Source organism: Priapulus caudatus, unplaced genomic scaffold (assembly GCF_000485595.1).
Source record: "Priapulus caudatus unplaced genomic scaffold, Priapulus_caudatus-5.0.1 Scaffold188, whole genome shotgun sequence".
In the NCBI taxonomy this organism is placed as follows: domain Eukaryota; kingdom Metazoa; phylum Priapulida; class Priapulimorpha; order Priapulimorphida; family Priapulidae; genus Priapulus; species Priapulus caudatus.
Window position 1 is genome coordinate 90,841 of NW_014577249.1, and position 11,809 is coordinate 102,649.

The following is an 11,809-nucleotide window of genomic DNA, read 5'->3' on the forward strand; positions in this document are numbered from 1 at the left end:
TGCGTGCGTGCGTGTATTTATGCGTGGCTGCGTGCGTGCGCGTGTTTATGCGTGGCTGCGTGCGTGTGTTTATGCGTGCGTGCGTGCGTGCGTGGCTGCGTGCGTGTGTTTATGCGTGGGTGCGTGCATGTGTGTGTTTACGCGTGGCTGCGTGCGTGTGTTTATGCGTGCGTGCGTGCGTGTGTTTATGCGTGGCTGCGTGCGTGTGTTTATGCGTGGGTGCGTGCATGTGTGTGTTTACGCGTGCGTGCGTGCAGGTGTGTGTTTATGCGTCGGTGCGTGCGTGCGTCACTTTAGCTTTACCCTGTCGGCAAATGAGCCTTGAGACGGCTTCCCTACACAGATAGAGGCTCAGTCACCACCCACTTTCTTGCGTAGTCTACAATGCTGATACAATCAGGAGTGAATAATAATAGATCTAGTAATCTATAGTCAGTATTAGTCTTCTATAATCTATAATCTATAATCTATAATCTAGTAATAGATCGCTACTAATCTATTATTATTCACTCCTGATACAATGATACTCATAAACTGATCTGATCTGCAATTTGTTGCTGTGTGCCGGACTGGTTTATTAGTCGGAATAAACACACCTGATAGTATTTAATTATATTTATTTATTTACACTATTTATATTTTTAATGATGGCATGGTTCGCACAGCCCTTGAAAAGTCCTTGAATTTGAGGGGAGTCCTTGAAAAGTACTTGAATTCAGTAAATGTTGATTTTGTGCTTGAAAAGTCCTTGAATTTCATGAAAATGTCCTTGAATTCAGTAAATGTTGATTTTGTGCTTGAAAAGTCCTTGAATTTCATGAAAATGTCCTTGAATTTTTGGAAAGAATCCTTGCCTGTAATAAAAAGAAATTTTGTACTATCAATAATGTGCAAATCTCAATAAAAATTGCGTTAAATGAGCTTAAAAAGCTATAGACACGTTAGACAGTTAAATTATGATCACAAATTACAGTAAGTCATTAAAATCAGTCAGTAAATCAAGGTATGTTGTAGAAGTGACAGTGTTTAGAAGGGTTTATTAATGTGATCCAGGTAAGTTTTAGAGATGACAGTGATTAAGAATGGGGTTATTATTAAATTAATCCAGGTATGTTTTGTTCTGTGTATGAATTCCGATAAAATGTCTGATAAAATGTCCTTGAATTTCCGATAAAATGTCTTTGAAAAGTCCTTGAAAATTTTTCAGTCCTGTATGAACCATGGATGGTACATTGGTAAAATATGTGTATCAAGGGTTAATAATGACAAAAATGTCGAATACTGACAAATTTGTCATTATTAACCCCTGATATGTATCAATATAAGGTTGAAAGGTTCTTGCTGACAGTGAGAAATGAGTATGGTAAGAGTAAGTGATGCGCATCATAAGTAGTGAGGATGGTCAAACTAACACTTCCAAAACCACACCCCCTGACTAACTTGCACATGACAGGGTGTGAGTCATAAAGATGGTAATAAGCTTTTAGAGTTATGCAGAATACACGTTCATCTATTGAAATTATTTTTGGATGAGGAAGATCCAATTTATCGTAAAGGAAGTAATTTGATAAACGCATCACGCCAAGTTGATTTTACCACCTTAGTTTGTAGTAAATTATTTCAAGTGCAGGCAGTTGGCTACCTGAGCCATGTTTATTGGTGGCATGGGTAAGAAAAGAGCAATGCTAGTACATGAGCAGTAAGTATGCCACTGTTTGGCATCAGGAGCTGTACACAAGCCAGTAACAGTTGAGTTAAAGTGTTGAAATTGCATATTGACAGCCCTACCTTTAGTGTGTTCCCACCCCCAAAAAAACTGCGTTTTGTTCTTTTTAGCCAGGTGAACCCTTGTGTTCCTCTAGCTACACCTGCATGTTGTTGGTATTTTTGCTCTTGGTAAAGCAATACTAAGCAGTATATCAGCAGCATCTGGTGCAATGCATTCATATTGTCAGTGATTGAAGTAGTGTATAATTTAATAGTTAATAAAGATAGATTTCATATTCAATATTTCTATTAGGCTAGATGACATTCAATAAAGAAGTCTGATTTTCACCTCTTGTTTTGATTAGATTGCATTTATTGTTCTTTTCAATTCCATTAGTACTTGAGTTTATTCTAATTTCTCTCACAAACAAAAAATCATTAGTTTGCCTGTTTTTTGTTACAGTTTTCTTGACAAAACCGATGTCATTAAGGAACCAACCTACTTGCCAACTGAACAGGTAAGGTCTTTATGAAGAGGCATGCAGACCTGTGTAAGATTAATAATACAAGTAAAATCTTCATCATTCTTACTCCTGCTCATCCCACAACATCATTCGCTTCCACATTTGCCCTCAACATTCCACTTTGCTATTCGGTGAATGTACATTAGTTGCCTGTGTAGTATTTCTCGTCGTCTGTGTACGTATAACTTTGAAGGTAGGCCATCAGATTCGGACGTGGCTACATACATGCTTGACTGTTATTGTTCATTTCTCATGCTCTCGCCTCTATTGCAGGATATCCTAAGATGTCGTGTTTTGACGTCAGGAATCTTCGAAACTAGGTTTCAAGTAGACAAAGTTAACTTTCAGTGAGTACATGATGATTAGTTCCGTTAACAGCGAGACAGGAATCTCGTGCGTCTCAGAAACAGACTCGACCCACGTGTAAACACACGCACTGCTCACGTGTGATGGACATTCTGCTTGTTTGTCCTTCAGAAATCAGCGTTGTCCTTGGCAAAACTTACGGGCCGTATAGTCAAATATGTTAATACACACACCACATGTTCACACCTACCTGTCTTGTCCTTGCAGCATGTTCGACGTGGGAGGACAGCGCGATGAGAGGAGAAAGTGGATCCAGTGTTTCAACGATGTGACGGCCATCATCTTCGTGACAGCCTGCAGTAGCTACAATATGGTTCTGCGTGAGGACTCGAAAACCAACCGGCTCAAGGAGTCCCTCGATCTTTTCAAAAGCATCTGGATAAATAGGTGTGTGTGTGTGTGTGCGTGCGTGCGTGCGTGCGTGCGTGCGTGCGTGTGTGTGTGCGCGTGTGAATGTGCCTGAACGTGTGTGTGTTCGTGTGTGTGTGTGCGTGTGCATGTGCGTGTGCGTGTGCGTGTGCGTGTGCGTGTGCGTGTGCGTGTGCGTGTGCACGTGCGTGTGTGCGTGTGTGTGCGCGCGTGTGTAAGTTTGTCTTGCGGTGATGTTCCTTGCTTCATTCAGTAATCACTCTTCATGTCAAAGCATCATTGTGGTAAATAAATATAAATAGTCGTGTTGGGTGGGTCTGATTCTTCAATCCTCACAGTTTCGTGACAGTTACTTATCACCGCAGTGTTTATCTTGCAGGTGGCTGCGGACTGTTTCCGTGATACTTTTTCTCAACAAGCAGGACTTGCTAGCAGAAAAGGTCAAGGCTGGAAAGTCGAAGGTCGAGGACTTTTTTCCCGAGTATATAAGTTACAAGACGCCACCTGAGTGTAAGCATCTATGCCTGTTAGTCACGGAGCTTTCTTAAGCCTAGTGCAGACCTGTGACTTTTTCATGCAACTCGACAGCGATTCTATAATAGCTGTAAAAATTGCTGTGAAATCGCTACATCTACGGGAATGTGCAACTGCAACTCGTAGCGATTGTGGTTGCTTGCGACGAGTTGCGAGAAATCAAACTGTTTTGATTTTGAGCAACTCGTCGCTCCCAATCGCTCCCAAATAGCTCTAGAATTGCTTCGAAATTGCATGTGTGTGGGCACACGCGGCCGATCGCTTGGGGTTGCAGATTGCAGCGACGAGCAACCAAAAATCGCAGGTCTGCGCTAGGCTTTACTGCCGTGGACCTGTCATCCAGATCTTGTTACTGCTAAAATGTCAAAAGGCACATTTGATCACACCGCATGCAACTTCAAATCGCAGTTCCGTCCGATATGCTGTCGTTGCCCCCCTATAGTTTGTCGCGGGTTTGTTGTAAATTTTTAGCTCACATTGACATCGTCAAGATGAGCTATTGCCATGGGGTGTCGTTCGTCGTACGTCCGTCTGTCCGTCAACATTTTGCTACGGTCAACGATAACTTGAGAACCGTTTGACCCACATGTTTCAAATTGCATATAGTTGTTACTCCTATGGGAGAGATGTGAACGTCCTATTTTGGAGCACACCAGTTGACCTACTTTCGAGCCACGCCCACTTTTTGGCAAAAATGGAAATGGCCATAAGTCAGTTCAGGTTCAACAGATTTTGCTCATTTTTGGAATGTGAATGAATAAGGACTGGCCCCAAAGTATATCACAGGGGTTTTGATATTTTTTTTAAATTATGCAAATTTTGGAGCACGCCAGTCGACCTAACTTTTGAGCCATGCCCACTTTTTGGCAAAAATCAAAATGGCTATCTAGATTCATTCGATTTTGTTAAATTTACTTACCTACCTAATCATACCTACGTGTAATATTGTGTTTTAGATTTTTCGTTACAGTAATTTGACTGGAATAGTTTATTGCTTTTATTTGCGCGATAATCGAAAACCAAAATGGCGATCATTTAGGCGTAGCGCCATCTCTCGCCCAGATTTCAGACTTTCAGATGTGAAACATTTATTTTCGCATCAGAACTAACCCTGAATAAAACAGTGGATTTCTATTAGTATAAAACGGGGAGTAAGGACATTTGATCACATTTCGGTCCGTCATAAATGAAACACTTACCAAGTTTTCAATATCATCTCCCTCTTCTATCACACCCAAGGTGAGCTATAATGTCATTGACACGTTTATTCAGAATTGCTAGACGGACTTGCGGCCCTGGTTTTTGCGCGCAGCGCACAGCTCGCGGCAAAGCCGCGTCCCAACGCGAATACGCCGCCCCCTTTTTGTCCGCTTAGACAGATATCTGAGACAGGGGTCTGAAAACGCACTCCGCGAAAACTGGGCGCAATCCAACCGACATTTCAGCCTGGCTCCGTACGTGCGAGGTTTTTATCAACCTCTTGACCCCGCGCTGCCCGTGGCGTCGGCACGTCGTGCGAGCACGTGCTGGCGTGGCCGTGGCAGTTTTTACACGTAGCTAATCCTACAATACGCCACCACACTGACACACAAATATATATATGCACATGTTTTTACGAAGACGGCGGAGCGCGACATTCCAGCCTCCCTCCTCCCCCGCGCTCACGTGGCGGCCGGGCACGGTCGAAATGCTATATCCAACAAACCTGGCTCGGGGAGTTTTTGCGCCGCGGTGACTTTCGTAGTAAATAGATTTTGTATTTATTTAGCATTACATTTTATTGAAACGCTGCAAGTGCATGCTTGTGTGCCTGGCTGCGGCAGCATTGATGCATGTATATAGATACCTTATTAACCCGTGGCGGCGGAGCGAGCGAGAGAGAGAGAGAGAGAGAGAGACAGACCGTGGGGAGTGCGAGAAAGAGAGAAAGAGAGTGGGAGAACGCCAGATAAGGTACGAAAATACGGCAGGTGACGGTACGACGGCGAGGATGTACAAACGCGTGTCAATCTATAATCGGAAAGGCACCCCTCCAAAGCCGATGTAGCCGAGCCGATGTACGTGTCCCGAAAACTGCGCGATGTTAGGCTACCCGCTATACGCATTCGCGCGCCCGCCTTCCTTCGGCGCGCGAATTCGTATAGCGGGGAGCGCGAGATGCTACATACAACACCCCGCGGTCGCGTGCGCCCAGTCCTGCGGAAGTGCGCGGCTTAACCGCTTTCGGCGGTCGGGGAACAACGCATCTTTTGCGCAACGCCATCTTGTACCCGGTCTCTCTGGTTCTTGCATGCTAACACCTGAGCTTAAATCACCAGTTCGATATATGTTTCGTTTGCATCTTTATTTTGAACATAGCCGTAGAACAGTGCTAAATGATGCAGCTTCGATCTATTTCCGTGTCATTGAATCCAAAGTTTTATCCCCCATTGCTTTTATTTCAGCCCCTAAGGTAGTTCTAATTGCGGTTTGAACGTAGCCCCCAAAATAGATTAGCCGCGGCTTAGAATACAGTGCTGAAAGTTATTTCCAACAGTCTAGCGCTATTTTGGGATTCTTATTCTATTCTGCGGCGTGGTAAGAGGGATTTGGCCCATAGGCCTAATTGACATCATGTGGGGAATGTGCCCGTTTATAATCCCTGTCTACTCTAGTGATTCAGTTCCGTGTTTAACGTATAAGCCAAGTTTGTTGGTGGAGGAAATGCCTCTAGTTTAGACGATTTTGCTCTGGATTTATCTGATTGCGTACACTAGGCGATTTTTAGCGTGATCGTGTGTGTCATGTGATAGTCAGGTATTAGTGGCATGCTCTCGTGTGCATCATGAACTAGCAACTCCCTGACCAACTGAATTGCTAGGATTGCGTTATATCGTTAAATTAAAAATCAGGTTCGATGACTTAAAAAAATTATAGATTCATCCAATTGATTGCTGCTATCAGACATGCTGTACAAGACGAATATGATATACTCCATATAAGAACATTATTCCATTAAAATTCAATATAGTTTTATGAAAATATACAAATTACACCTTCTAAATATAGGTTTCTGCCAGAAATAGCTTCTTACTAGGGGTGTGTGGAACATGAAGTGCAGATATTGAGCATTTCGTCTCTTGTTTGTCTTGAGATACGGTGTCCACGCAATGCAGTGACTGTGTTACATCAGTGTTACAATTTCATGTAAAAAACCGAATACTAACTAAATCATCTTTGCATATTATGTAATTAAGTTGACTAATCTTCATGAATCTTGCATCTTTCAGCAACTGCCGAGCCGGGGGAATACCCTGCTGTTGTCAGAGCCAAATACTTTATTCGTGATGAATTCTTGGTAAGATGTGTTTACGCAATCGTGCTTTACGTGAATTCGTGCGACGACTTGCAATATACAGAATAGGTAAATTAGAACGTGTATTTTTGCTATGCATATATCAGTAAGTGTTTAAAACTTATATGATATTTGTGAGAGGTAAACATAGCTAAAGTTGAACTTGCTCTTTTCTACCAAGAAGATGCATTACACTGTTTGATTATTTGCCCTCGTATTGCCTTCGTAAATGTAAATGTTTTATTGTTGATGCGTGTAGGCAATGTGCCTGTGGGTTTGTTGTGTGCGTGTGTGTATGTGAGTACGTGTGTGCGTGCGTGCGTGCGTGCATGCGTGCGTGCGTGCATGCGTGCGTGCGTGCGTTTGTGTGTCATGATGTGTGCATGTTCATTCTATCATTTAAACACACCATCGTACATGTCCGTGCATACATGTTTTCAGTCTTCCTTATGGCATATATATAAATGCATATATATATATAAATTATATATTATACATATATATAAATGTATTATGTAAATGCGTAAATATATAATATGTATATATATTTAATATTTATATATATATATGCAATGCTGCCCATTAATGTGGACGTATATGCATAGTGTATAGTGTGTACAGGCCCGTAGCCAGGTGGGGTCGGGGGTTCGAACGAACCCCCCCCCAAGCAAAAAAAAGAATTTCACCTCAGGTCGCTCCATTTTAGTGTAATAATTGCAAAATCTCCATCGTGCGGGAGGATGAACAGTGAACACCCCCCTCCCACACCCTCCCCCCGCTTGGTCGCTTGGCTCCCTCGCCTGGCGCCTTCGCGCCGAGCAGGGGCGTGTACAGGGGGGGGTCCAGGGAGTCCGGACCCCCCCTTGCTCGCGCAGAAAACGCATCTGAGGGGCGTCTAATTTTTAAAAAAAATTTGGGGGAGGGCCAGACCCTCCCTTCGCGTGCCTCGCAAATTTGGGTTACGGTTAGACCCCCCCCCCCTGCGGTACAAATCCTGTACACGCCCCTGCGCAGCAAATTGCCAACATTGAAAAACGAACCCCCCCCCCCCAATATAAAGCTGGCTACGGGCCTGGTGTGTAGGTGCATCTCTCACTCGCGCTTCTCCTCGTTTCCCCTGACAGAGGATCAGCACGGCGAGCGGGGACGGCAAGCATTACTGCTACCCGCACTTCACGTGCGCGGTCGACACGGAGAACATCCGGCGGGTGTTCAACGACTGCCGCGACATCATCCAGCGTATCCACCTGCGGCAGTACGAGCTGTTGTGATGCCAGCCGTGACGTCACACCACAGCCGTCGTGATATCTTCATCATCCACTGTGCTATGACAACCACGTTCGCCACCGACGCCTGCCGCCTCCCTCTTCTTCACACGCACTGCACCGCGCGCGCGGCGCTTGTTTTCCTTGGGGAGGTCGAGGGGTTAAGAGAACGGCAGCGTGGCGCCCTCACGGTGCGAGAAGGGGCGAAGGCTCGGCCGCGTTTCACTGGTGCGTTTTGTACTTGTTCTTTGCCGAGGCGGTCAGTGAGGTATTGAGGTCTAGTCTTAGGTATAATCATTTTTGTTACGATGCTTTAAACCCGGTATGTGTTTTGTACAGCTACTGTGTCCCATCGTTTTGTTTAGCATGCGTCGTTTGCTGGGAAGTTGTTGCCACGATTACCACCAGAGCGTTGGTTATAATCGGCATGCCCCCAGAGTTGCGCTGCTGCTGTATCGTAGTGCGATCTGTAGGTTTATAGATGTAGTCTGAAGCTCGCTATGGCTGCGATTGTGAATGTGCAGCTGTGTGGTGACAGGGTTGTCCACCAGGTGGCGCCCTATGCTGGGTTGCAATTTGATCGCCTCCGCACGGGGTAATCGCGACTTTCCGTCGCGCGGGAAGACCAGAAAATCTTCGATGGCTTGCAGCGTGCCGATCAGTGATCATTCACGTGCTTGCTTAAGCAGTATGTAGTGTCAACTGTCACCTAGCTTGTAGTGTCACGTCCCGTGTAAGGTGGGCTGGGGACATACCCTCCCTGGTCCACCGATTACACAATCGCAGTTCATTGTCCCAGGTTTCCAAGCCTTAACCCTTTACTTTATTTGGAGCATGTATCATCCACGCAGTTAGGCAGGCAGGAGAGGGTCTGAGGGAGATGACTATGGGATGGTTTGGATCTGAGGCTCGTGTACAATCAAGTTGTGGATAGTTTTGATCGGTGTGTTAGGTGTCTTATAAACCATTCTCTTTTCTTCGGTTCATTTTACGCTCGAGTCTCTTGATCTAACTGGTGTGGGGGGGGGTCCCTCCCTTCTTTCCTATCCCTCCCTACCCTGTTATTTATCTTTCTCTCCCTCTCTCTCTCTCTCTCTCTCTCTCTCTCTCTCTCTCTCTCTCTCTCTCTCTCTTTCTGTTTTCTCTCCTCCCTCTCTCTCTCTGTTTTCTCTCCTCTCCCTCTCTCAATATCAATCTATCTCTCTACTTTCTTACTTTCTCTCCCTCACTCTCTCTCGATGCCATCCACAATATGGATTGATCGCTGCATTGGCTATTCTAATGATTCGTCCAGCCCACCATTGGCTTCTATTGCATTGGACGTGGTTGTTTTGGACTTTTAATATTGCTCTGTGCTTCCCTACCAGCTGGACGTACTTGCACCCGATGCGCTAGGTTTTGTCTTGATACATGAGGCAGCATTGCATTATGGTTGTGATGGTACCTTGTAGCTTATTTCACTGCAGTGGTGGCCATGATGGGGGCAGCAGCAGCGCCCAGTGTTCCCTATCATATATATATATATATATATATATATATATATATTATTATATATATATATATAGTAGCTATATCATAATATTTATTATCATATATTATATTAATATAGGTGAACATTGAGTATATTGCGTGATTAATATTGCGGGATGGATAGGATCGCAAATATAGTCTGTTTCGATTTTTTCAAGAGTCAAAGGTCTTTGTAATCACAAGATCAGCGACAAGATGTTTTAGATTCAACGTTCAGTTTAGGAGGATATGTTAATTAATAGCAGGTTTTCAACCTGAGAGAAGCTTGATGAATTTTCCCGAATCTGTCTGCAATGCTGCCTGCTCTGATGATCCTCGTTCATTTTTACACACAGGAGAACAGACGGAAGAATTTTTGAATATTTTTTCTCCTTTTTGTGTGTCATTGTTATTCTAGTGGAAGAATTTAAATAGCTCCTTAATGCTTGTATATTTAATCTGTATTCTCGCTTTATCTGACAACAGACTTGGTTTTCGAGAAATTCTGGCTATGAAAGGGTAATGGTTTTCAAAGGGGCTATAAATTTGATGGACTGCGGGTATTGGCTTGGCATTTGGCTTTGGTGTTGTTTTAGCACGTTATGTCAAATGGCATTAATCAAAGACAGGTCAAACCAAGGCACAAACCTGATGTGGTTTCCATTATTATTGGGTCTCATCTCAAAGTTCATGGTTTTAGTGATTGGTATCTTTACAGATGCATGTATGTTAATAATTTTTAGATTTATTGTGGCAAGAAAGTTGTTTTAAGTGATAAGATCCATTATTTCATGTTACACCTGTTTAGGTCATTATAGAACGGTATACTGTAGAAGCTTGGGCTCGGTTTATGGATTGCCTATGAAACATTGACATGCGTTTAGAATATTGACGCCAATAGGTGGCACCACAGTCCCGAAGATTTAACTGACCGGTAACGTTGAACTTTTCTTAACTTTGATTTGTGCAGCGACTTGCGCAATGATAAACTATTGCCGTCGCTACGCAAATATATGCCTTTGCTGCTCGCGTTTGTCAGCTGCTTGTCACAACATTGCAATATTTCATCGCGAGTGGGTACCTCTCAAGTGAACGGCCACAATGCTGGCGAGTTAGTCACAGCTGCTACTGTTAGATATGACAGTTTGGCAGGGCGGAACAAGCTGGCAGAACAGGAATTGCTGGAGGGCCGGATATGTTGGCAGGACAGGACAAGCTGGCATACTTGCATCCTGTACCCACGAGCAAATGATGAAATGGCACGTGCTCGCGCTCTGCGTGCCAGAGCACGTGCAACATTTCCCTGTAACAGTAAGATTTCTTTCTGTGCCAGAGAATGTTGAGATTATGTTGTTGGGACGACCAAAACGGTTAGCGTTTGTTCTCACAACTTGACACGCCGCAATTTGTCTCATCACATTTGCACGATACCGCATTAGCAGTTACAAGCAGCGAATCTACGATGTACTGCTACCTGCCACCTTAGTAGATTACTACTGTTATTGTAGGTACCTGATCATTGAATTTGTGATAGGTTAGTCGTGTCTGCGTGCACTTGCCGCAGCTTGAACGAAATCGGCATTTTTTACTTGCAAACTGACACTTCACTAAATCGTTTTACATTGGTGTGTCGACGTTAGTAGGAGTAACCTTTAATAGAGCGAGCGTGTGACAAAATTATGTTAATAAATTGTCTACATGGAAATTCCTCTAGCACGTGTTTTTCTGTTCTGTTGTTTGTTTGATTTCTGTGTCACACGTGTGTTTCATCAACCCTGTGATCTGTCGCTCATTGGGCGCTGCGTTTTGTCGCAGCGAAATCAACTTTAATTTCACGACGTGGTTGTGCATCAGTGCGTATATGATTCTGATGTTTGATATTTGGCACGCTTTTATTCAGAGTGTAGTGCAACCTAGAGTCTGTACAGTTTTCTGGGACGATTGATGCGGTTGATTATCTGGATTAGTAGTGATGTATGTAGTGCCCAATTTTTGCCGTGTTTGTAGTGCACTTCTAATGTTAATATGTCCAGCCATGGAATAACAGTGCAATTTTAATGAAGAAATCAACGTTTTAGTATTTTATGAAGTTCTATCAATTTCTTGATTCGTGTTAGTACAAATTTTTGGTCTGCGTTTCAATGGATGACCAACTCCTGGTCAACTGTTACAAACCAGTAATTTTGATAGGTCAGGGTTTG

General features: G+C 43.8%; 1 protein-coding gene across 1 annotated transcript in view; it reads left to right on the forward strand.

Annotated features, from left to right (window-relative positions):
* LOC106806985 (guanine nucleotide-binding protein G(s) subunit alpha-like) overlaps positions 1–9,186 on the forward strand; it is a 35,671-nt gene extending 26,485 nt beyond the window's left edge. The window contains exons 6-11 of the mRNA XM_014809181.1: positions 2,171–2,225; positions 2,505–2,578; positions 2,805–2,984; positions 3,346–3,476; positions 6,770–6,837; positions 7,959–9,186. Of these exons, the coding sequence (XP_014664667.1) occupies positions 2,171–2,225; positions 2,505–2,578; positions 2,805–2,984; positions 3,346–3,476; positions 6,770–6,837; positions 7,959–8,105 (655 nt within the window). The 3' untranslated portion in view covers positions 8,106–9,186. The remainder of the gene's footprint in view (positions 1–2,170; positions 2,226–2,504; positions 2,579–2,804; positions 2,985–3,345; positions 3,477–6,769; positions 6,838–7,958) is intronic.
* Positions 9,187–11,809: the final 2,623 nt, after the last annotated feature.